The 22586-nt window shown below is 40.2% G+C and overlaps 1 protein-coding gene across 3 annotated transcripts in view; it reads right to left on the bottom strand.

The window, feature by feature from the left end:
* LOC311101197 (CUB and sushi domain-containing protein 1-like) overlaps positions 1 to 22586 on the bottom strand; it is a gene marked incomplete at both ends in the record, with an annotated part of 408327 nt that overhangs the window by 249876 nt on the left and 135865 nt on the right. For all 3 annotated transcript variants that reach the window (XM_084142297.1, XM_084142298.1, XM_084142299.1), the window contains one exon: positions 6919 to 7031. In XM_084142297.1, the coding sequence (XP_083998423.1) occupies positions 6919 to 7031 (113 nt within the window). The remainder of the gene's footprint in view (positions 1 to 6918; positions 7032 to 22586) is intronic.

Genomic DNA, 22586 nt, shown 5'->3' with positions numbered 1-22586 from the left:
GCATTATGGTTGAACCAAAAGATTACATGTAACAAAAAATTTATGAAATTGGAAACAATTAAATATATATGTGAAATTAAATTAAACAATAATGTATGCTGATGTTAATCTTATGCTAATGCTAATGATAACAATAGCCTAATATATTAAATATGCTGTAAACTATTGTCTTTTAACAGTTTCACTCAATTCATTCTAATCAACCTAATAATTATGACACACCCCTCACTATTGTCATTGGTTGCACTAATTGCACTGTTTTGTCTACATTTCCCTGAAGATGCCACGGTGATGCCGAAACGTTGGTGGTTTACCCAATACATTACTGGGAGTTTATACAGAGAGTGTGCGACTCCTTGTTTTTATAGCATACAGTTAATTCACCGTTAGTCAGCAACTCTACAGTAAATAATTTTATCTGGGTGTACGCCAGCTCATGCTTGTTATACCTCGATAAAAGGGCCATGAATTCAAGGACTCAATCCAACTACCCTGGGGTCTGGACAGCGCGAGAGACCGTAGACATGTATAGACTAGCTGAGAAAAATGTACACACATTCAACAGGAAAACCCATATATTTTCAAATTGTGCCAAAGGCCCGCCCTGTCCTACGACAGTGACTCTGGCCCTTAGTATCTGGTCATTTGATTTCTAATTCACATCAACGTCTCAAGTTAAAAGTTGGAGCCATTTCAATGACTCAGCAGAAAATAGTTGGTCCATTCAGTTACAGTTTCAAGGAGGCGTCCCTCTCTTTTTAATGCCAAGTGCTACTTCCATCTAGACCAGCTAGTTTTTTGTCAATTTTTGTAATTATTTTTTTTTTGTACAACTTTTCAGTCTAAAATGTGGACAACGTGTTAGAGCTGTGCTCCCAGAGCGGAGCCAAGTTTTCTTTACACCTGTGAAATGTCCATGGTCCCAGGCCACTGAGCCTTGAAGGTTTTTACTCTGACCCATAGTGATCTGTCATGGGTTCTACAGATAGGTGAGCCCATGAGGGTCACTGTTGAGTGAGCCAGGGAGTAGGACACGATTTACATTGAACATCCCAGTTTATTTCCACAATGAGCAGAATGTCAGTCTATGAGTTCAGAACTAGAGTGCTTTCATTTCTGCAATTTCGGCATGGCATTTTCTGACATATACTTGAATATTATTATATATTATTGCAGCTTGGAGTGAGACAATCTGAACATAGCCACTGTATTATCAGTTATGGTATCAAATGAAAAATTCACAAAAAAGTTTAGAGAAATATACAAATGTTGATACAGAACAGAAATGTTTTTTTCTGATATTACAAATCCTTTTGACTTGTGGAGTTCACTAAAGCAGCTCCCTTAGGCTGGTGGTCCAGATAGAAGGATGAGCAGAATCAGTGTAAAGGTTCGAGCAGATTTTCAGCAACAACTTAAAACATGAACTCCAAGAGGCAGCTTGAATTTTATTGGATATGTAAGGCACTCCGTCTTGGAGTTTGTCCTTGATCGTCGATATAAGGATCTGTCATTAAAACCACAAACACTCAGCGCTGATTGATCTGAATACCAATGTCGATCTTCCCCTATACTGTAAATACCAATACATTCACATAATGTGGATTAATGTGTTTCTAAATTGTAGATATGGCAAGCTGCAAGGCTTGTGAGCGTTAAATATTCACATGCATCTTCAAGGTATTCAACAGTATCTGTGTGCACTGTGCTTTTATCATTCAAATGACTTCTGTTTCATAGCTTGGCCATTTAATGGGATTAGCTCACCTCACACTATTGGCCTTCCAATATGTCCAAGCCATCATTTTATTTCACAGGCGATAGTCTATCATCCTTTGAATGCTCTGCAGCACTTGATTATTGCCTCTCAGGCTTTTTTCAATATGAAATATCATTATGGCTCTAAACGAAGCTGTTGCAAAATAAATACCCATGAGGTATATAATTCCCTATAAGGTTCATTACAAAAAGAAGCCTATCAGCAAGATGCAGCAATAAACATCCTCCTCAAGGAAATAGTAAACAGGCCTATATTCCCCTTTAATGTCATGGGAAATTCCCTTATAGGATCCTGTTGAGAATGATCCCCTGTAAAAAATAAATAAAAATGCAGGACTGAAATAATGGTAAATCCTGAACAATGTGGCAAATAATGCTGAGTGCTTGACTCTTGTTCTATGGGATCTGAAACCAATGTAAATGATGTGTTTAACTGATGTAGCTTGTCGCTTTTTATACCTCCAATACACCACGCACCAATATACCACGCAAAAATATATATACACAACATGCAACAATTTCAAAGATTTTACTGAGTTACAGTTCATATAAGGAAATCAGTCAATTGAAATTAGGCCCTAATCTATGGATGTTACATGACTGGGAATATAGATATGCATATTTTGGTCACAGATAGGTAGGGATGGGGATCAGAAAACCAGTCAGTATCTGGTGTGACCACCATTTACCTCATGCAGCACGACACATCTGCTTCGCATAGAGTTGATCAGGCTTTTGATTGTGGCCTGTGGAATGTTGTCCCACTCCTCTTCAATGGCTGTGCAAAGTTGATGGATACACTGTCATACGCGTCGATCCAGAGCATCCCAAACCTGCTCAATGGGTGACATGCCTGGTGAGTATGCAGGCCATGGAAGAACTGGGACATTTTCAGCTTCCAGGAATTGTGTACAGATCCCTTGCGACATGGGGCCGTGCATTATCATGCTGAAACATGGCGGAGGATGAATGGCACGACAATGGGCATCAGGATTTCGTCACGGCATCTCTGTGCATTCAAATGGCCATCGATAAATCTAATTATGTTTGTTGCCCGTAACTTATGCCTGCCCATACCTGTTAAGATAATTTATTAACTAACTATTTCAGTGTCTCTGTGCGTCTCCCAAAAGGTTGTAAGGCTTTTGGATCAAGAAACGGACAGAGATCCCAGTCTGCAATAGCCAGGTGGTCTTTATTCAGAGAACTCTGCCCAGAGAATTCTGTTATCACAATTTCAGAGTCCATCTTTTATACACACACGTCATACAAAAATCCCACCCCGCTTTAGGCGGGCTGTATTTTTCCACTGTACATGGGTTTAGCTCATGTTTTCCTCTGCTCTCCTGACCATCAGGTCACACACACATGTTCTTATCATAGTCTACTCCCTGCTCGGGCAGGCTGCATTCCTCAGTTATCGCCGTCCTCACAATATTCTGCAACATGTTTCATACTCTCTTCCAAGCCTAACGGTTCCTCTTCTTCTTCGCCGTCCGGCCCAACTCCCACTCACATTGCCAAACAGCAACACAATGTAATCTCAACTTGCCCTACGCTCACACATTACCAGGTAGTAGATTCTAACACATCTCACACAGTTTCGGAGTGTAATAATTAGTCACTACCAAGAAAGTACTAATCATACTTAAAACAAGAACATTTCACAACTCTATTTAAGGGTGGAACATTTAGTCATTACTTTTAACTTGTATATATATTTTAATATCTATATCAATACCATAACCCCACCGCCACCATGGGGCACTCTGTTCATAACGTTGACATCAGCAAACCGCTCACCCACATGACGCCATACACATGGTCTGCGGTTGTGAGGCCGGTTGGACATACTGCCAAATTCACTAAAATGACGTTGGAGGCGGCTTATCGTAGAGAAATGAACATTACATTATCTGGCAACAGCTCTGGTGGACAATCCTACTGTCAGAATGCCAATTGAACGCTCCCTCAAAACTTGAGACATCTGTGGCATTGTGTTGTGTGACAAAACTGCACATTTTAGATTGGCCTTTTATTGTCCCCAGCACCAGGTGCACCTGTTTAATGGTCATGCTGTTTAATCCTCTTCTTGATATGCCACACCTGTCAGGTGGATGGATTGTCTTGGGAAAGGATAAATGTATGTAAACAAATTTGCGCACAAAATATGAGAGAAATAGCCTAAGCTTTTTGTGCATATGGAGAATTTCTGGGATCTTTTATTTCAGCTCATGAAACATGGGACCAACACTTTACATGTTGCATTTATATTTTTGTTCAGTGTATTTTGTCTCAGAGAATATTTCCAGCAAATAATATTCAGATATTTCTTAAGTTGATTTTAAAACATCTTCATGTTGCACTGTGCAAGAAAGGTAAATAAATCCCTTGACAAGAGACTCAAAGGAATGATTAAAAGTGGCACAGGGATTTAAATCCTTCCAGTTTGCCAACTTTAGTGATTTGAAGATGGCATCTTGTTGGTTGCAGTTAGTACTATGGGGAACAATATCTCTAACAAACAGGATATATATTTATATAATATATTTTAAAAAATTAAAAAACAAAAAAAACATGAGAGGCCACTTTCTCAGTACTATCTAGTACATATTGATTCATACCTAGGTGTGACAAATAACCAGTGGGGCTCCTGTACATTTTCTCAAAGTAATGTTTTCAAAGATAATTTGAGGAAAGTTACTATTTTTCCCTTGGTCTAATATGAGAGATGCGACTTCTTAGATTATTGTTGTTACTCTACATGGATTGTATTCTAACTTTAAGTGCGTGTCCCCGTAGAGCCTTAAGACTAAAAGGCTGAGTAAAATAGCATATATGTATGCTACTGTAGACCTCTAAAATATATTTTTCATTGCAACAACATAGTAGCCCAATTATTTCATATAAAGCTGATTCCCGGCGTAAAGCACTATTCTGAATTTTCAAAGCTTGGTTAAAAACTACATTGGAAGTTTTCACTTTATGTTGGGAAATTAATTGATTTATATCTTTGGAGCAGTACCCTCATGGAGTCTGCTCACCGCTGCAGAATTTTGTCCTTGTCATTTATTTGAATCTTTCCAATAAAGGTCTAAAGAAATATACTTTATTGAATATTAGCGGCAATGATTGAATTACAACGGGATCACAAAGATGCAATATTGGTTTTCATACTCCTCATTTGCCATGATTTCAGAGCACAATGACGGCAGATAACTGCTTAACATGGATAGTTCCAAAAAACATAATAATGGTTCCAAAACACGTACTATGGTTCCAAAACACAGCTTTTGTCTTGTCAGAACAGGTTTGTGTTCTCAATTAGCTTCAACAATAGTAAACCAATTAGCAAACATAGCTATTTCTGATTCCTAAGAGCATCCTGGGAGGGAAATACGCTGCTAGGTTATAAATCCATCTCGCAGACACTGCTGTACCAATCAAGACTCTGCAGGCAAATAGATTACAATTACTCAAGTGTAATGGCCCATAAATCACAAACTAAGGGCTGCTGGGAAAACCTGCAGGTTGCATAGTTGGATGACATCATATCTCAATTTCAACTGCAATAAAATGAAAATGACAAAATAACTTTAGTTACCATAAATACTATCAACACTCTAGGGGTCCATTAACGCCCTTCATCATAACAATGGTTGTGACACTTTCATCAATGAAATCATGGCCTGTATCAGAATTCTCCAAAATCCAAGACAAAATCTGCAGTCAATTTCGATTTCGACTCCAATGGTTACATGGAAAATCGATCTTTGTCAGCTTAAATGGAATCCATTCAGCCAACCAGAAGAAACACCCATATTAAAACTCCATCACCCTGATGGATAGGCTATTAATGTTCTGTGAGGCCAGCCACTAATGCATAATAAAAAGAAGATGTGACATTCACCTAGAACGCAACAGAGACAGTTCTTCTTCTATGTGGAGAAATAAAGTAAATGTAAAGAGAACGCAGTCTTGCTAATCTTATTCATTCTGTAACATACAGCAGCTCTAGCTAATTCTGAGGCAGTGGTTAGACTAGTACTTCAATTGGATCCAAAAACAGTAGATTATGCTAAGTTATCAGGAAATAGTGTTCTGATACAATTAGATTAGCCTATCATGGTTCATTATTTCATTATAACTCACAGCAAGAACAATCTCACACTACACACAATAAACCAAATAGTACCTCAGACAACCAGCAACAAGTGATGTTACCAAACGAGATTGATATTGCATTTAGGGAATTGAGTTTTGGTATCCACTCACAACCCTGTAGCAATAACAAAACCCTGAATCCCTAGAGATGAAAATGTTCAGAAGGAGGAGAAAAATAAATAAAAAGCTTATCCTTACAAAGGTTTACGAGCAAAGCGCCATGCTCGTGCATCATTCATAGCCTAGGTCCCAGTGTCTCATGAGAGATCATGAAGTTTGCTGCAGTGTATGCCAGCCTGAGAGATGTTTTCCTACAAGGGGGGTGAGTTGAGACTCCAGTGATATTAGACTTCATGGAAAATATATGAGATGCTGTGGTTTGTGCTGTATCCTGTGTGAAACAGACTATACAGGCTTTGTAATGACCATAGTTTGATACAGTCGACCGGAACTCACATGAAATGCCACAACTACCAACCACAGGTTTAATAACGCAAACTGTAAACTGAAACGTGCTTAGCAGACGACATCTATGGCAGTACACCTCTCTGCATAAGGCTTAAACAGTAACCAAATGACATGGCCTGAAGAGGTGCACGTTAAGTGTACACTACTTAGCAGTGTTCATCATACGAAATGCACCCCGCTCTCTGAAAGCATATTAATATGCTGATTTTGAGACACCGATTCATGAATTACCCTATAATACAATAATAACATAGTCGTATATGTATTTTATATTCAGAATCTGTGGCCCATGGGGGAATCAAACAAACTACTCTGGTGCAGCAATCACAATCCACCGCCAACTTAGCCATTGAAATAACTCAATATAGAATAGAAAATCAAGTCAATAGTTAGACAATGACCATTTTGTTAACACAAATATTTGTTTAACCCTTTTTGTTAACCCTCTCTTACATCAATTCAGCCAGGTTTTTAATTGGAGAAATAATCAATAACAATAGGTCTTACCTTCATAAATTGCTTTAAATCCTTGTGCACTCACAGCAAAATCTGTTGTGAACCAAAGGGCCATTATTGACCCTGTGCTCACAATAGGCGACGGCAACATGAAGCCAGATAACCTGCAAAGAGAGAAATGTTACATTAGATTTAGTAATTGTTATTAAATAATTAAGTACCCTGCATTATTGTTAGTGGTCCCAGATTGGTACTGTGGTCGTGTCGCATATGTGAACAGTTTTCATAGTTAGACAGTTTTCATCAAAAGAAACAAAATGCTTTACACTCAGCAGAAAAGGCAATGACATCAGGCACACAATAACAGGGAACAAGAACAGAAGGACCATAGCATTGCTAGACCGGTTCAAGGACCCAGGAGCAAAGACCTTCACTGGGATCAAACACTAGCACATTCTGATGAGATCATGTCACAGAAACAGTGCAGAAATAAACCCAACTGATTTTCCCTGGACGCTTACATCTCTAGTGTCCACATCCAATTATAGATAAAGCTTCCCAAAATGTGTATAGCTGCATGTGGGGCACTCACAACTTTCTATTTCCTAGACCCAGTACGGACTGGTCAGATTCTACTTCCAAAATGGCCATCCGGTACTTGTTGTACCGACCCGTTAATGCACAAGTCAAGATCATTAGGCTGCCAAAAATAAGTAGAGTGAAAGTACAGTGGCTTGTGAAAGTATTCACCCCCCTTGGCATTTTCCCTATTTTGTTGCTTTACAACCTGGAATTAAAATAGATTTTTTGGGGGTTTGTATCATTTGATTTACACAACATGCCTACCACTTTGAAGATGCAAAATATTTTTTTCTTGTGAAACAAACAAGAAATAAGACAAAAAAACAGAACTTGAGCGTGCATAACTGTTCACCCCCCCAAAGTCAATACTTTGTAGAGCCACCTTTTGCAGCAATCACAGCTGCAAGTATCTTGGGGTATGTCTCTATAAGCTTGGCACATCTAGCCACTGAGACTTTTGCCCATTCTTCAAGGCAAAACTGCTCCAGCTCCTTCAAGTTGGATGGGTTCCGCTGGTGTACAGCAATCTTTAAGTCATACCAAAAAAAATAAAAAATAAAAAAAATACCACAGATTCTCAATTGGATTGAGGTCTGGCCTTTGACTAGGCCATTCCTAGACATTAAAATTTTCCCCTAAACCACTCCAGTGTTGCTTTAGCAGTATGCTTAGGGTCATTGTCCTGCTGGAAGGTGAACCTCCATCCCAGTCTCAAATCTCTGGAAGACTGAAACAGGTTTCCCTCAATAATTTCCCTGTATTTAGCGCCATCCATCATTGCCGATGGAAAAACATCCCCACAGCATGATGCTGCCACCACCATGCTTCACTGTGGGGATGGTGTTCTCGGGGTGATGAGAGGTGTTGGGTTTGCGCCAGACATAGTGTTTTCCTTGATGGCCAAAACGCTCAATTTTAGTCTCATCTGACCAGAGTACCTTCTTCCATATGTTTGGAGAGTCTCCCACATGCCTTTTGGCGAACACCAAACATGTTAGTTAATTTTTTTCTTTAAGCAATGGCTTTTTTTCTGGCCAGTCTTCCGTAAAGCCCAGCTCTGTGGAGTGTACGGCTTAAAGTGTTCCTATGGACAGATACTCCAATCTCCGCTGTGGAGATTTGCAGCTCCTTCAGGGTTATCTTTGGTCTCTTTGTTGCCTCTCTGATTAATGTCCTCCTTGCCTGGTCTGTGAGTTTTGGTGGGCGGCCCTCTCTTGGCAGGTTTGTTGTGGTGCAATATTCTTTCCATTTTTTAATAATGGATTTAATGGTGCTCTGTGGGATGTTCAAAGTTTCTGATATTTTTTAAATAACCCAACCCTGATCTGTACTTCTCCACAACTTTGTCCCTGACCTGTTTGGAGAGCTCCTTGGTCTTCATAGCAAAGGGGGTGAATACATATGCATGCACCACTTTTCCGTTATTATTTTTTTTCATTTCCCTTCACCAATTTGGACTATTTTGTGTATGTCCATTACATGAAATCCAAATAAAAATCAATTTAAATGACATGTTGTAATGCAACAAAATAGAAAAAACGCCAAGGGGATGAATACTTTTGCAAGGCATTGTAGCTAACGTTGCTAATTTAGCTAATGTAGCTAACTTCTAACTATCCAAAATGTGTTACTGAACAGAGTACCAAGCAAATACATCATAATTACTCGATAATAACACATTATTGTTGATTTGTGACAATAAGGTTTAGGTACAAACACCTAGTAACCTACTTCAATAGTATGGGGTCAAAGAAGCTACATTTACATTTGAGTCATTTAGCAAACGCTCTTATCCAGAGCGACTTACGGGAGTGATTAGGATTAAGTGCCTTGCTCAACATCTTTTTCACCAGGAATTTGAACCAGCGATCTGTTACTGGCCCAACCCGCTTAACCACTAGGCTACCTGCCACCCTAGTTTGCCTATAATCGTCTTTCAACCCATCAAGCTAAGAGTTGTAAAGTCTGTAAAAATATGGTAGTACAGCACTAATCCATCACGTCTATCCAATAATCATTTCACAGAAGGAGGCTTTTAATCCTTTCTCAATGACACCCTCTCTCAAGGCTGATATGAATCATACTAGTCACTGAAATCAAACACTTACCATAGATATTTCCTAGCTACCAATGGCATCCCTCTACTAGTAGTGTAGCATGTTCACAAAATGTTGTATGCAGTTCTTGTTTCCAGTAGAGTATCTACTCTGTCATGCCTGGCAGGTCTTTTATCAATCATTCATTTTCCCCTATTGTTATGTCCAGTGATGTTCCCTCTTACACTTGTTCTGCCATTTTGTGTTTATCTCATTTCAAACGTGAGCAGCGTATGAATCCCCCCCCCCCCCGCTGTAATGTTTACCGCTAATGGTTTGAGTCACTCACCTGTGAGACATACTGTATGTTTCCCACAGCTACTAAAAATGACATAGCCTCAGTGTATTATTGCTGTTAGCTTCTGTTAGCTCACCAATGGCTGTCCACACACCGGGTATTACCGGGTAAAATAGATTGGCAGGTAATATGACACAATCTCTTAAATGCCACACTATTTAATATATGCAACATGAGCCACCCAGTCTTCATGACCCAGTCTCTAATCCAAACGATCTAACTAATTCAGACACAGGCGTCCGCGTCAGAAACATGTTTCAAGCTACGCTTGTGGAGGACGACAGGCAGGTAGCCTAGCAGTTAACAGAATTGGGCCAGTAACTGAAAGGTCGCTTGTTCAAATCCCAGAGCCAACTAGGTGAAAAATCTGTTGATGTGCTCTTGATTGAGCAAGGCATTTAACCCTTATTGCTCTGGATCAGAGCGTCTGTAAAATGAGGTTGGAAGACCAACAAGGTGTTAAACGGTTTACACTGAGGATGATTGTGTAGTCCTTGTGAAAACCTCTGGCAATAACATTGGTTTCAGGCCATTGTTAACAGATCTATGTATACTCTACAGAAAATGGCTGTGTATTATGTCAATGATACGCGTATGTCCTTACTTAAATATTGACAACACTATTGGTTCAAATGAAGGGATAAAACCCTAAACAGCTTCAACTCGCTGAAACACCATCTATGCACCCTTCATTCAATTAGAATAGGCTCCTTATCCTTGCTTGACATTGAATGATTGTTTGGGTTAACTTTCAGTTCCTCTTGGCGAATCACTTGAAAAGTTGTCTAAGAGTCAAAATGCATGAAATAAGTGGTTTCTCCATCACCTCAAAGGCGAGACCCTTGAGTAAATGCAGCACTTGTTCACAGATGAAAACTCCTGATTAGCAGCTGCACTGACAACAGATCTGAAAAGAGAATTCTTATTGACACTGCCATGGCCACATCACTATACTTTGGAAGCACACAATTAATTAGATGGTAATTGTTGTTATATGGATAATCCTTGAATAAACTCACTGGAACTGAGGACTAGGAGGACATATTCAGGACATTCTCTTTAGTTTGTCAATCAGTCTTAACGGAGAAGGGGAGTTGTGAAAACATCTGAGTAATGATAATAGCAAGACTAATGCCAAGGTCTGGTCACAGAGACTGTGTTAGTGGTTAGTGGTCCACCATTACTCCATTTCAAATGGAGCAGTGGCAGATTGCAAACATTGTTTTCTCTGAATCAACAGACTGTTGGATCACGGCATAACAGCACCTTTCTGCAAGTAGAGACAGTTATGGGGTTTAAGCGCTTAGATTCATGTTGTCAGCTTTTTGCTCTTGGGGAAAATAACTTCCTCATCAAGTACAAAGAACTATAATAAACTTGGAAAAGTAACTAAGTGATCAGTTAGTCATATACACAACTGTGTCCAATTACTTCACACTTTCTTAGAACTCCCTCCCTTTTAAAGTGGCTTGATCTGGAGCTTGATTGCAATGTATCTCAATGGACTCCAAGCAAAAGAACAACGCTTTGTGTGGAATAAAGGCAGGCAGCTCTTAAATTACCTTTATATTCTGTGATGGGGCTTCCTAGAAATGAGAGCTGCATGCATAATTGCACTGGTGAACACTGATTATAAGATTAGGATAGCTGACCTCTGAATGTCTGCCTTACAAGTCTTCAGTGGTATCTTTTAAGTGAATGGTGAGCAGCATTACCATGTCATATACGTAGGATTGCTTCGTCGATATAAATTAACTATATGTACTTTTTCATTTCCAGTGTCTGCCATGTTATTATCATGCTGTATAAAATAGGGTTTTAATGAAATCACTCTGATTGATGTGTTGATGAAGAATCCAATATGTAGATTTATAAGAGACTTACCATTAAATATTTCAAAAACAATGACCAATAACCTTTTGAATTCATCAGGAATTCTCTTGCCACCCACACATCCATTCATAAAGGACCTTCATGAGGGAATTAAAGAGAGAAAGTTCACTGAGACTAATGCCGTCAGAAAGACAAGTCACATAATGAAAAAAATAGTCTGATTATCAAGTGTCTGAGAAATCAGTTCCGCTTAGGCTTTGCCGTTCGACTCTTTCAATTCCTCAAAGCATTCTTTAAAGTCAATTTGTCTCGAGTGTAATACCTCTGTGGGGGCCACAGAGAAGTAGCTACAATGTCAAGGCTTTTGTTTCAGTTCTAAGGTAAGGAGAGCAGTGCAGTTCCCTCGGCCCTATTCATATTGCCAGGTATCACTTCAAGAGTGTTCCAGAAGTGCAGCTTCGCCTTGCAAAGAATATCCTTGGCTTTCTTAGAAGAGGTTTAGTTTCCTGGCTTTGTGAAGCTCTAGAATGAACAATAACGGTCATAGAAATAAGTATATTGCGATTTCCTATTGCAAAGTTTAAAGTTTCCGGAATTCTTAGTCCTGTTTTCTTATTCACTTGGTATTATAGAACTGTTCTTTTCATCTTTCTGCAGCCTGGTTTGTGAATAGAGGTATCTCAGTAGTCCACAATGTGTTCACACCTCAGTCACAGACACAGTAGCTGATTATATATTTTCAACCAAGTGTTTTGTTTGAGGATTTGTATTCTTATTATTTGTACAATTTCAGAGATTCTGAGATGAACTGTAGGAAAAGCTTAGTTGACAGAGACACCTACTGTGGACTCAGAACTTAATCTAACAGGGAATTCAACAACTTTTACATAATCAAACATAATCACGAGCCAGGCAAAAGTAATACATAAAAGTACAATGAAGTCTAAGTAATCTCCTTCTGTGTTTCGAAACCCTCAAACTGTATTACAGCAGCTGCAAGGTGCTTGGAAACAACACTAGATAAAACAAGCAATAACTACGTTTGAATGCTTTAATATATGTTTCGCCACACCATGGACTCAGGCAACTGTCTTAGAAATACACCCCAATATACAGAATAGTCAACCATGAAATGGACACCCGACAAGGCCCAAGTCGTGGCTGAACGACGACATGGATAACATACAGCTGGCGGGATATACACTGCATCGGCAAGATAGAACAGCTGTCTCCGGTAAGACAAGGGGTGGCGGTCTGTGTATATTTGTAAACAACAGCTGGCGCACAAAATCTAATATTAAGGAAGTCTCGAGGTTTTGCTTGCCTGAGGTAGAGTATCTCATGATAAGCTGTAGACCACACTATTTTACCAAGAGAGTTTTCATCTATATTTTTCGTAGCTGTCTATTTACCACCACAAACCGATGCTGGCACTAAGACCGCACTCAAAGAACTGTATAAGGCCATAAGCAAAGAGGAAAACGCTCATCCAGAGGTGGCGCTCCTAGTGGCCGAGGACTTTAATGCAGGGAAACTTAAATCAATTTTACCTAATTTCTACAAGCATGTTAAATGTGCAACCAGAGGGAAAAAAACTCTAGACCACCTTTACTCCACACACACAGACGCGTAAAAAGCTCTCCCTCGCCCTCCATTTGGCAAATCTGACCATAACTCTATCCTCCTGATTCCTGCTTACAAGCAAAAACCTAAAGCAGGAAGCACCAGTGACTCGGTTAACAAAGAAGTAGTCAGATGACGCAGATGCTAAGCTACAAGTCTGTTTTGCTAGCACAGACCGGAATATGTTCCGGGATTCTTCCGATAGCATTGAGGAGTACACCACATCAGTCACTGGCTTCATCAATAAGTGCATCGATGACGTCGTCCCCACAGTTATCGTATGTACATACCCCAACCAGAAACCATGGATTACAGGCAACATCCAAGCTGAGCTAAAGGGTAGAGCTGCCGCTTTCAAGGAGCGGATACTAACCCGAACGCTTATAAGAAATCCAGCTATGCCCTCCGACGAACCATCAAACAGGCAAAGCATCAATACAGGACTAAGATTGAATCGTACTACACCGGCTCCGATGCTTGTCGGATGTGGCAGGGCTTGCAAACTATTACAGACTACAAAGGGAAGCACAGCCGAGAGCTGCCCAGTGACACGAACCTACCAGACGAGCTAAATTACTTCTATGCTCGCTTCGAGGCAAGCAACACATAAGCATACATGAGAGCATAAGCTGTTCCGGACGACTGTGTGATCACGCTCTCCGTAGCCGATGTGAGTAAGTCCTTTAAACAGGTCAACATTCACAAGGCCGCAGGGCGCATTGCCCAGTACATCACTGGGGCCAAGCTTCCTGCCATCCAGGACCTCTATACCAGGCGGTCATAGACTGTTCTCTCTGCTACCGCACGGCAAGTGATACCGGACCACCAAGTCTAGGTCCAAAAGGCTTCTTAACAGCTTCTACACCCAAGCCATAAGACACTCCTGAACAGCTAATCAAATGGCTACCCGGACTATTTGCATTGTCACTTTAACTCTACCTACATGTACATACTACCTCAATTACCTCGACTAACCTGTGCTCCCGCACATTGACTCTGTACCGGTACCCCCTGTATACAGCCTCACTACTGTTATTTTACTGCTGCTCTTTAATTATTTGTTATTTTTATTTTTTTACTTACCACTTATTTTTCTTAAAACTACATTTTGGTTTAAGGGCTTGTAAGTAAGCATTTTACTGTAAGGTCTAGACCTGCTGTATTCGGCGCATGTGACACGTACAATTTGATTTTAAATATATATTAGTATATCCATCACATGGCTCGCAAGCCTTGGCTCTCCTTGACTCACAGTACAAGTGCATCAATCATAGGAGTCAAACACAAAATCTGTTCTCTGTTACAGAATTGAATTAAAGTCACAACAGGTGACTAAATACAAAGTCACAACAGGTGACTAAATGCAAAGTCACAACAGGTGACTAAATACAAAGTCACAACAGGTGTCTGTCTGTCTGCCTGTCTGCCTGCAGCCTGCCTGCCTGTCTGCAGCCTGTCTGTCTGTCTGTCTGCAGCCTGCCTGTCTGCCTGTCTATATAAGCTACTGCTCCAAGCAATTTTCACAAAAATCTAAAGTAGGGCAGGAGAATATTCACATTATTTCACCCCCTCACGCACAAACCTGAAAAATACAATGAATCAAATAGTCTCTTTGGGGATGAAATGGATTACTTGACAAACCATTCTGTACTAATAGAGCAATATTCTTCAGTAGTCTGTCAGTCCAAAATGCCACTAATGCCATGACATGTGGGGAATAGTAATATCCATAGGAAGAGTTTAAATGTGTTTTATGAAGTCGCTGGATTCCAGCTATCTTTTCATGCTCACAAACACTTGGCCTGGCCAGAGCCTCTTGGTAAACATGAACAACGAAATGCACACATTAGTGATTTGTCTGAAATGCACATAAAATACTTTAAATTGGCATGATGTCTCATGGCCTACCTTTTATTGACAAGATAGTCGACTGACCGCAAAGTCGGAAGGGAGGCAAGAGGAGGCAAGACAGGTGGGAATGAGAGGGCAGATACACGTGTGAACAACAGACACAACTGCGATATAAAATAGTTTTTCTCAAAGTTGCCGGAATGCCACGTCCCTTTATATCAGTACATTTGTAACAGCCTAAACATTACGAAACTTCTATTTGATCAAATAAGCCTCACGTAGCATTTTTTTTTCTTGTTGACCAAATTCGACACTCTCTCAAAGACCTCTATATAAAAAATCCCCACTTGGTCTGTTTATCGCTGTATTCTTGCGCAAACAGATTTTGGGTGGAGTTAATCCTCTCGCTTAGCTTCTTCCTCTCTGGCACATGTCAACAGAGAGGAAGAGGCGAAACGAGCGGGATAACTGGGTCTTCTCCAGCAGGTGCTGTTTTTTTTTTGCTCACCAAGCGAGGAGTTATTGTATGGAGGTCAATGAGAGAGTGTTGAATTTTGGTTAACAAAACATGTTATGGCTTATTTGCTACGTGTGGCTTATTTGAGCGAATGGAAGTTTCGTAATGATTAGGTTGTTACGAGTGTACTGATATAAGTAGAACACGTGACATCCCGGCAACTTTGAGAAAAAACACTTTATATCGGAGTTGTGCCTGATCGTCACTAGTTACCACAGCCACAAAATCATAAACCCCTCCTATTTCTACAATTTCTACAAAACTTAACCCTAACCTTAACTACACTGCTAAACTTATGCCTAACCCTAACCTTCAATTAAGACCAAAAAGCACATTTTTGTTTTCATAAATTTCTACGATATAGCCAATTTTGACTTTGTGTCTGTGGAAACTAGAGAAAACCATTGTGCCTGTTGTTCAACCGTGTATCTGCCCTCTCATTGGCTAGAAAGGTCCCACCTGATCTTGCCTCCTCCCGACTGCCTTTCATTTTTGAAGACATTTATTTTCATCATTAGAGCGGCCACTAGAGTATCTGGTCAATATAATGTATAATCTGTGATGTCAAACACGAACAGGAAGTTCACTGAAAGGACACTGTCGTTTGGAATGCCTGATTGAAACTGGGTTAAATAGGGCCTGAACCTAAAATGGCCACTCCTTTCAGGTCCTACATGTTTTATTTATTTTTATTTAACCTTTATTTAACTAGGCAAGTCAGTTAAGAACAAATTCTTACTTACAATGACGGCCTACCCCGGACGACGCTGGGCCATTTGTGCGCCGCCCTATGGGACTCCCAATCACAGCTGGATTGTGATATAGCCTGGAATCAAACCAGGGTCTGTAGCGATGCTTCTAACACTGAGATGCAGTGCCTTCGACCACTGCGCCACTCGGGAGCCCGAGTGTTACGTTATAAAGATCCCAATACAGTCGTTTTCGGAGCTAGTCAAGTTTATTGAACAGGCAAAGAGTGTGCTATCGTACACCTAAAACATGTACATGCAAAACAAAGGTAGAAAGCTCACACTATCCCGGGACAAAAAAACACCTGATGAAGAAATACACAGGAAATAATCACTCCATGGTAACTGTTAAGGGCTGTCTGGCAAATAAAAAGGCCTTGAAAGTAAAATGGCTTTGCCTGGTTACCCAGACTCCTTACTCTGGCCCGCCCACGAACATTAGTTTCTTCTTCGCAAATGAGTCTGGATCTGAGTACATCCTCGAACACATTCAGGGCTGTCTGATTGGTCCAGAAACCGATGGGTTGGGCCAGAGCCAGAACACACATGGGTAAAGCGGCAGTTTGAAAATACTTTGATTGGTTAGAGACGGTCCAATCGCTGATGACTTTGTTTTGTACAACGCCCCTCGTGCCCCTCGTCACCAAAAATGACTTCAATGACGGCAGTCTCAGACTTAAGCATGTAGCGAATGACAGAGCAGCGGAAGAATTTAGTATGAGTTGTCAGGATAAAAATGGCTGCCCTATCAAACAAATGTAGTTTTTTTAATTATCAAAGTATTTCATGAGATTAATTATTGATCAGGAGGAAAACAAATAATTATTTAATCTCCTAAATGTTATTTAAGAATTACCAACACTAAATCAAATATAGCTTTTGTCCAGCCTCTTAGCAACCTCTTGTGGCAGTAAAGCACTGGAAATACATTTTAAATGTGATTAGCAGCATGTCCAACTGTGAACTGGGTTTCCCTGTCTGTGCAACTTACAGTAGGTGTGTATTATGCAAGCTGAGTGCATCATTTCGCACACACATTTCTTGCACTGTCAAAATATAACCCATTATCTAGACTGTGCCATTAAATTAGGGTTAATCACTCTAAACCTTAAACCATAGACATGAAGACAGAAAGGGATATTCCTGAATGTTCAACTTCAAACTCAAGGTCTCTGTGGCTCTTTTTGCGGGGAAAGATTACGGAAATCTTAAAACTGCATAAACTAATGAAGATGACAAGTTGATTAATTAAAGCATGAGGCAAAATAAGTCCAGCATTTGTCTCTGCATGATGCTCCACTGGTCACAGGAGCTGTTAAAACAAAGTGGGGTAATTTTCATCTTTCAAAAGCACTAAACTCAAAAATATTAATGTAGGGACGCCAGGGAAAGGTTTTATGAAGGTGACTGTGCAGGCACTCTTATTTTAACATGTAAAACACATTTAGTATATGAAAGAGATCAAATGCCCTAAGAAGTTGGATTAATGGACAGGTTAATTCATAGGGAGATAGAAAGAGTGAGAAAGAAATAGAGAGAAAGAGGAAGAGAGAAGGAGAGAGACAGAGAGAGGAAGAGAGAGAGAGAGAAAGGCAGAGGCAGAGAGAGAGAGAGAAATATTTCTTATGAAATATTTGTCAGCTAGGAGATTCGATTTCTAGTGCATCATTGCCCTGCCTAGTCATACATATCTACAAATCTAACAAATGTCTATCAAATAATCCAGGTGCTCCAGTCAACTAAAAGGCCTTTCGGTGCAAAGTGAGGGTGACCTTGTAAAATAAACAAAATAACATAGTAAGTGCTTTTTGCATTCACACCGTCATTCCACAAAATGAGTGCCTTTTGTGTCCCTTTGATATTTTAACTAGACATTGTGCACAAATATAATAATTTAAAACCCTGTTATATTAAATGAAGTGCCCTTTAATATAGACCACATGGAAAATTCAATAACTCAGATTTTGTATATGAATAAAGACTTGCTAAAGTGCCAACATTTTGACATTTGTCCCTCTGTGCATCCTCTATGACTTCTATGAACATTTTAGCACACTTAACCACAACATTTCTCCTAGTTCTCACCATCATTGTAAAGCCGTAGTTAATTTGGTGCTTTGACAGTCATTTCTGAAGATACTTTTTTTTCATTTCATGTGATTAGTGATTCATTTTAAGGTAAAACAAATAACAAGAACTGTCCCTGATTTTAAGGTCCACCCTGTTACGTGAACTGAACTCTTGTTTTAATATGGTGAAACTATTCCTTTTTTAATTTAAATTTTTAGAAACATCTAATAGTCAAATCATAGTGTAAAAGCAGGTGAGCTTGTTCTACTCTTTTTGGCCATTTTCTGGTGTTTTCTGATGTAAAACTGAGTAGGTCGAGCACAACACGTTAACCCTGTTCCCCATAGATAGACAGCGGTGGAGGCTGCTGAGGGGGAACGGCTCATAATAATGGCTGAAACAGAGTGAATGGAATGGCAACAAACACATGGAAACCATGTGTTTGATGTATTTGATACCATTCCACGAGTCCGTCCTCCCCAATTAAGGTGCCACCAACCTCCTGTGATAGACAGGATAGGATAGGGTTAAGAAACACTATGCAAATAGAGTTTGTAACAATATTTATAAGCCTGCAAAATTAAATATTTGGAAAATAACCATCAATATATGTAATTATGACAACCCTAGCATTCCCTTCGCCACGTTGCCTCAACAAAATCGACTTTTCCTTTCATTAAAGGGACAAATGTGTACTCTCAAGGGCACACACTTTCATTAGTGTGGTTATTGCAGCAATGTCCTTCACTTACAGGGCTTAAAGACACTTAACTGATCATGGTCTATGGTGGTCTAGCAGTCTAAGCTGCCTCTGGAGCACATGTACTATGTGCCACTGCCAGCATGGGTTCGAATCCTCTTTCTCGCTTTTACATTTCACCTGTCTCTCCCTATCCAACACAAATACAAAATAGTTTTAAAAAAATAATCATTTCCCTGGAGTATGTCCTCCTACGATACACTACATAGCCAAATGTATGTGGACACCTGCTCGTCGAACATCTCATTCCAAAATCATGGGCATTAATATGGAGTTGGTCCCCCCTTTGCTGCTATAACAGCCTCCACTCTTCTGGGAAGGCTTTCCACTAGATGTTGGTACATTGCTGCGGGGACTTGCTTCCATTCAGCCACAAGAGCATTAGTGAGGACGGGCACTGATGTTGGGCGATTTGGCCTGGCTCGCAGTCGGCGTTCCAATTCATCCCAAAGGTGTTCGATGGCATTGAGGTCAGGGCTCTGTGCAGGCCAGTCAAGTTCTTCCACACCGATCTCTACAACCCATTTCTGTATGGACCTCGCTTTGTGCACGGTGGCATTGTCATGCTGTAACAGGAAAGGGACTTCCCCAAACTGTTGCCACAAAGTTGGAAGCACAGAATCGTCTAGAATGTCATTGTACGCTGTAGTGTTAAGATTTCCCTTCATTGGAACTAAAGGGCCTAGCCTGAACCATGAAAAACAGCCCCAGATCATTATTCCTCCTCCACCAAACTTTACAGTTGGCACTAGGCATTGGGGTAGGTAGCGTTCTCCTGGCATCCACCAAACTGCCAGATGGTGAAGCGTGATTCATCACTCCAGAGAATGCGTTTCCACGCTCCAGAGTCCAATGTCGACGAGCTTTACACCACTCCAGCCGACGTTTGTGTGCGGCTGCTCGGCCATGGAAACCCATTTCATGAAGCTCTGGACAAACAGTTCTTGTGCTGACGTTGCTTCCAGAGGCAGTTTGGAACTCGGTAGTGAGTGTTGCAACCAAGGACAGACGATTTTTATGCGCTATGCGCTTCGGCGGTCCTGTTCTATGAGCTTGTGTGTCCTACCACTTCATGGCTGAGCCGTTGTTCCTCCTAGACGTTTCCACTTCACAATAACAGCACTTACAGTTGACCGGGGCAGCTCTAGCAGGGCAGAAATTTGACGAACTGACTTGGCTGGAAAGGTGGCATCCTATGACAGTGCCACGTTGAAAGTCACTGAGCTCTTCAGTACGGGCCATTCTACTGCCAATGTTTGTCTAAGGAGATTGCATGGCGGTGTGCTCGATTTTATACACCTGTCAGCAACGGGTGTGGCTGAATTAGCCGAATTCACTCATTTGAAGGGTTGTCCACATACTCAGTGTATAATTATATGGTGTCATCCCACTGCGAGTTTTACAGCCATCAGCAACAGAGTGACAAAGATAACCATTTAATGTTCACATACTTTTGTATATATAGCGTACATCACTCCAGTGATCATACTTGAGTGCCAGATGCCATAGAACCATGATATCAACATGACCCTCACAGATAATATCATTCCCAATCCATCTTTGAAATGCCTTAACAGAGAGACTGCTTCCCCCTTTATCCCATAGAGTGTTATGCAATATTCTAACAGAATATTAAGCGCAAGCATATGAATCAGAATTGTTGTGGTTTGCATTTTTGTCTGAATTACAAAAATAAAGTAGGTAAAGGATTATCTCGGCAACCCAGTTACCAGTTTTCATTGAATTTAGACCCACTGTCACTTGATCACGTAGAATACGTCAACCAGCACAATAATGAACAATCATGTGTCAAATGTGCCTGTTATAACCTGGTGGTTAATCCGAGTAATCCTGATATGCATACAGCAGCAGTTCTGAGAAACATCCCATATTCCATTTGATGTAAAAAAAGAAAGAAAGGGGAAACAGAGAGAAAAGAAGGTAGTTGTCTTTCCCCACTAGCACTGACTGCTAATAACTACTCTGAGGGAAAATTTACTTGCTATGACTGTGATATGTGGTTGTCTCACCTAGCTATTATTTTTATTTAATTTTTTTATTTAGGGGTTAGATCAGCTTTAATATTGCAGATAGACTGTAGCTTCCATCAATGTAATTGTCTGCATCATTTCCAATCCCCCATATATGTTTTAGTAAAAAAATATATATATACATACAGTGCCTTCAGGAAGTATTCAGACCCCTTGACTTTTTCCACATTTTGTTACGTTACAGCCTTATTCTAAAATTGATAAAATAAAATAAATTCCTCATCAATCTACACACAATACCCAAAATGACAAAGTGAAAACAGGTTTTTATAAATTTCTATTGTTTTATTTTATTTATTATTATTATTATAATATATATATATATATATATATATATATATATATATATATATATATATATATATACATACAGTGAGGGAAAAAAGTATTTGATCCCCTGCTGATTTTGTACGTTTGCCCACTGACAAAGACATGATCAGTCTATAATTTTAATGGTAGGTTTATTTGAACAGTGAGAGACAGAATAACAACAAAAAAATCCAAAAAATGCATGTCAAAAATGTTATAAATTGATTTGCATTTTAATGAGGGAAATAAGTATTTGACCCCTCTGCAAAACATGACTTAGTACTTGGTGGCAAAACCCTTGTTGGCAATCACAGAGGTCAGATGTTTCTTGTAGTTGGCCACCAGGTTTGCACACATCTCAGGAGGGATTTTGTCCCAATCTTCTCCAAGTCATTAAGGTTTCGAGGCTTACGTTTGGCAACTCGAACCTTCAACTCCCTCCACAGATGATCTATGGGATTAAGGTCTGGAGACTGGCTAGGCCACTCCAGGACCTTAATGTTCTTCTTCTTGAGCCACTCCTTTGTGGCCTTGGCTGTGTGTTTTGGGTCATTGTCATGCTGGAATACGCATCCACAACCCATTTTCAATGCCCTGGCTGAGGGAAGGAGGTTCTCTCCCAAGATTTGATTGTCCCTTTGATGCAGTGAAGTTGTCCTGTCCCCTTAGCAGAAAAACACACCCAAAGCATAATGTTTCCACCTCCATGTTTGACGGTGGGGATGGTGTTCTTGGGGTCATAGGCAACATTCCTCCTCCTCCATACACGGCGAGTTGAGTTGATGCCAAAGAGCTCGATTTTGGTCTCATCTGACCACAACACTTTCACCCAGTTCTCCTCTGAATCATTCAGATGTTCATTGGCAAACTTCAGACGGGCATGTATATGTGCTTTCTTGAGCAGGGGGACCTTGCGGGCGCTGCAGGATTTCAGTCCTTCATGGCGTAGTGTGTTACCAATTGTTTTCTTGGTGACTATG

The sequence above is a fragment of the Coregonus lavaretus genome (genome assembly GCF_964263955.1).
Source record: "Coregonus lavaretus genome assembly, chromosome: 25".
NCBI classification, from domain to species: Eukaryota; Metazoa; Chordata; class Actinopteri; order Salmoniformes; family Salmonidae; genus Coregonus; species Coregonus lavaretus.
The sequence above is the reverse complement of the archived record's forward strand: the minus strand, read 5'-3'. Positions and strand labels throughout refer to the sequence as shown.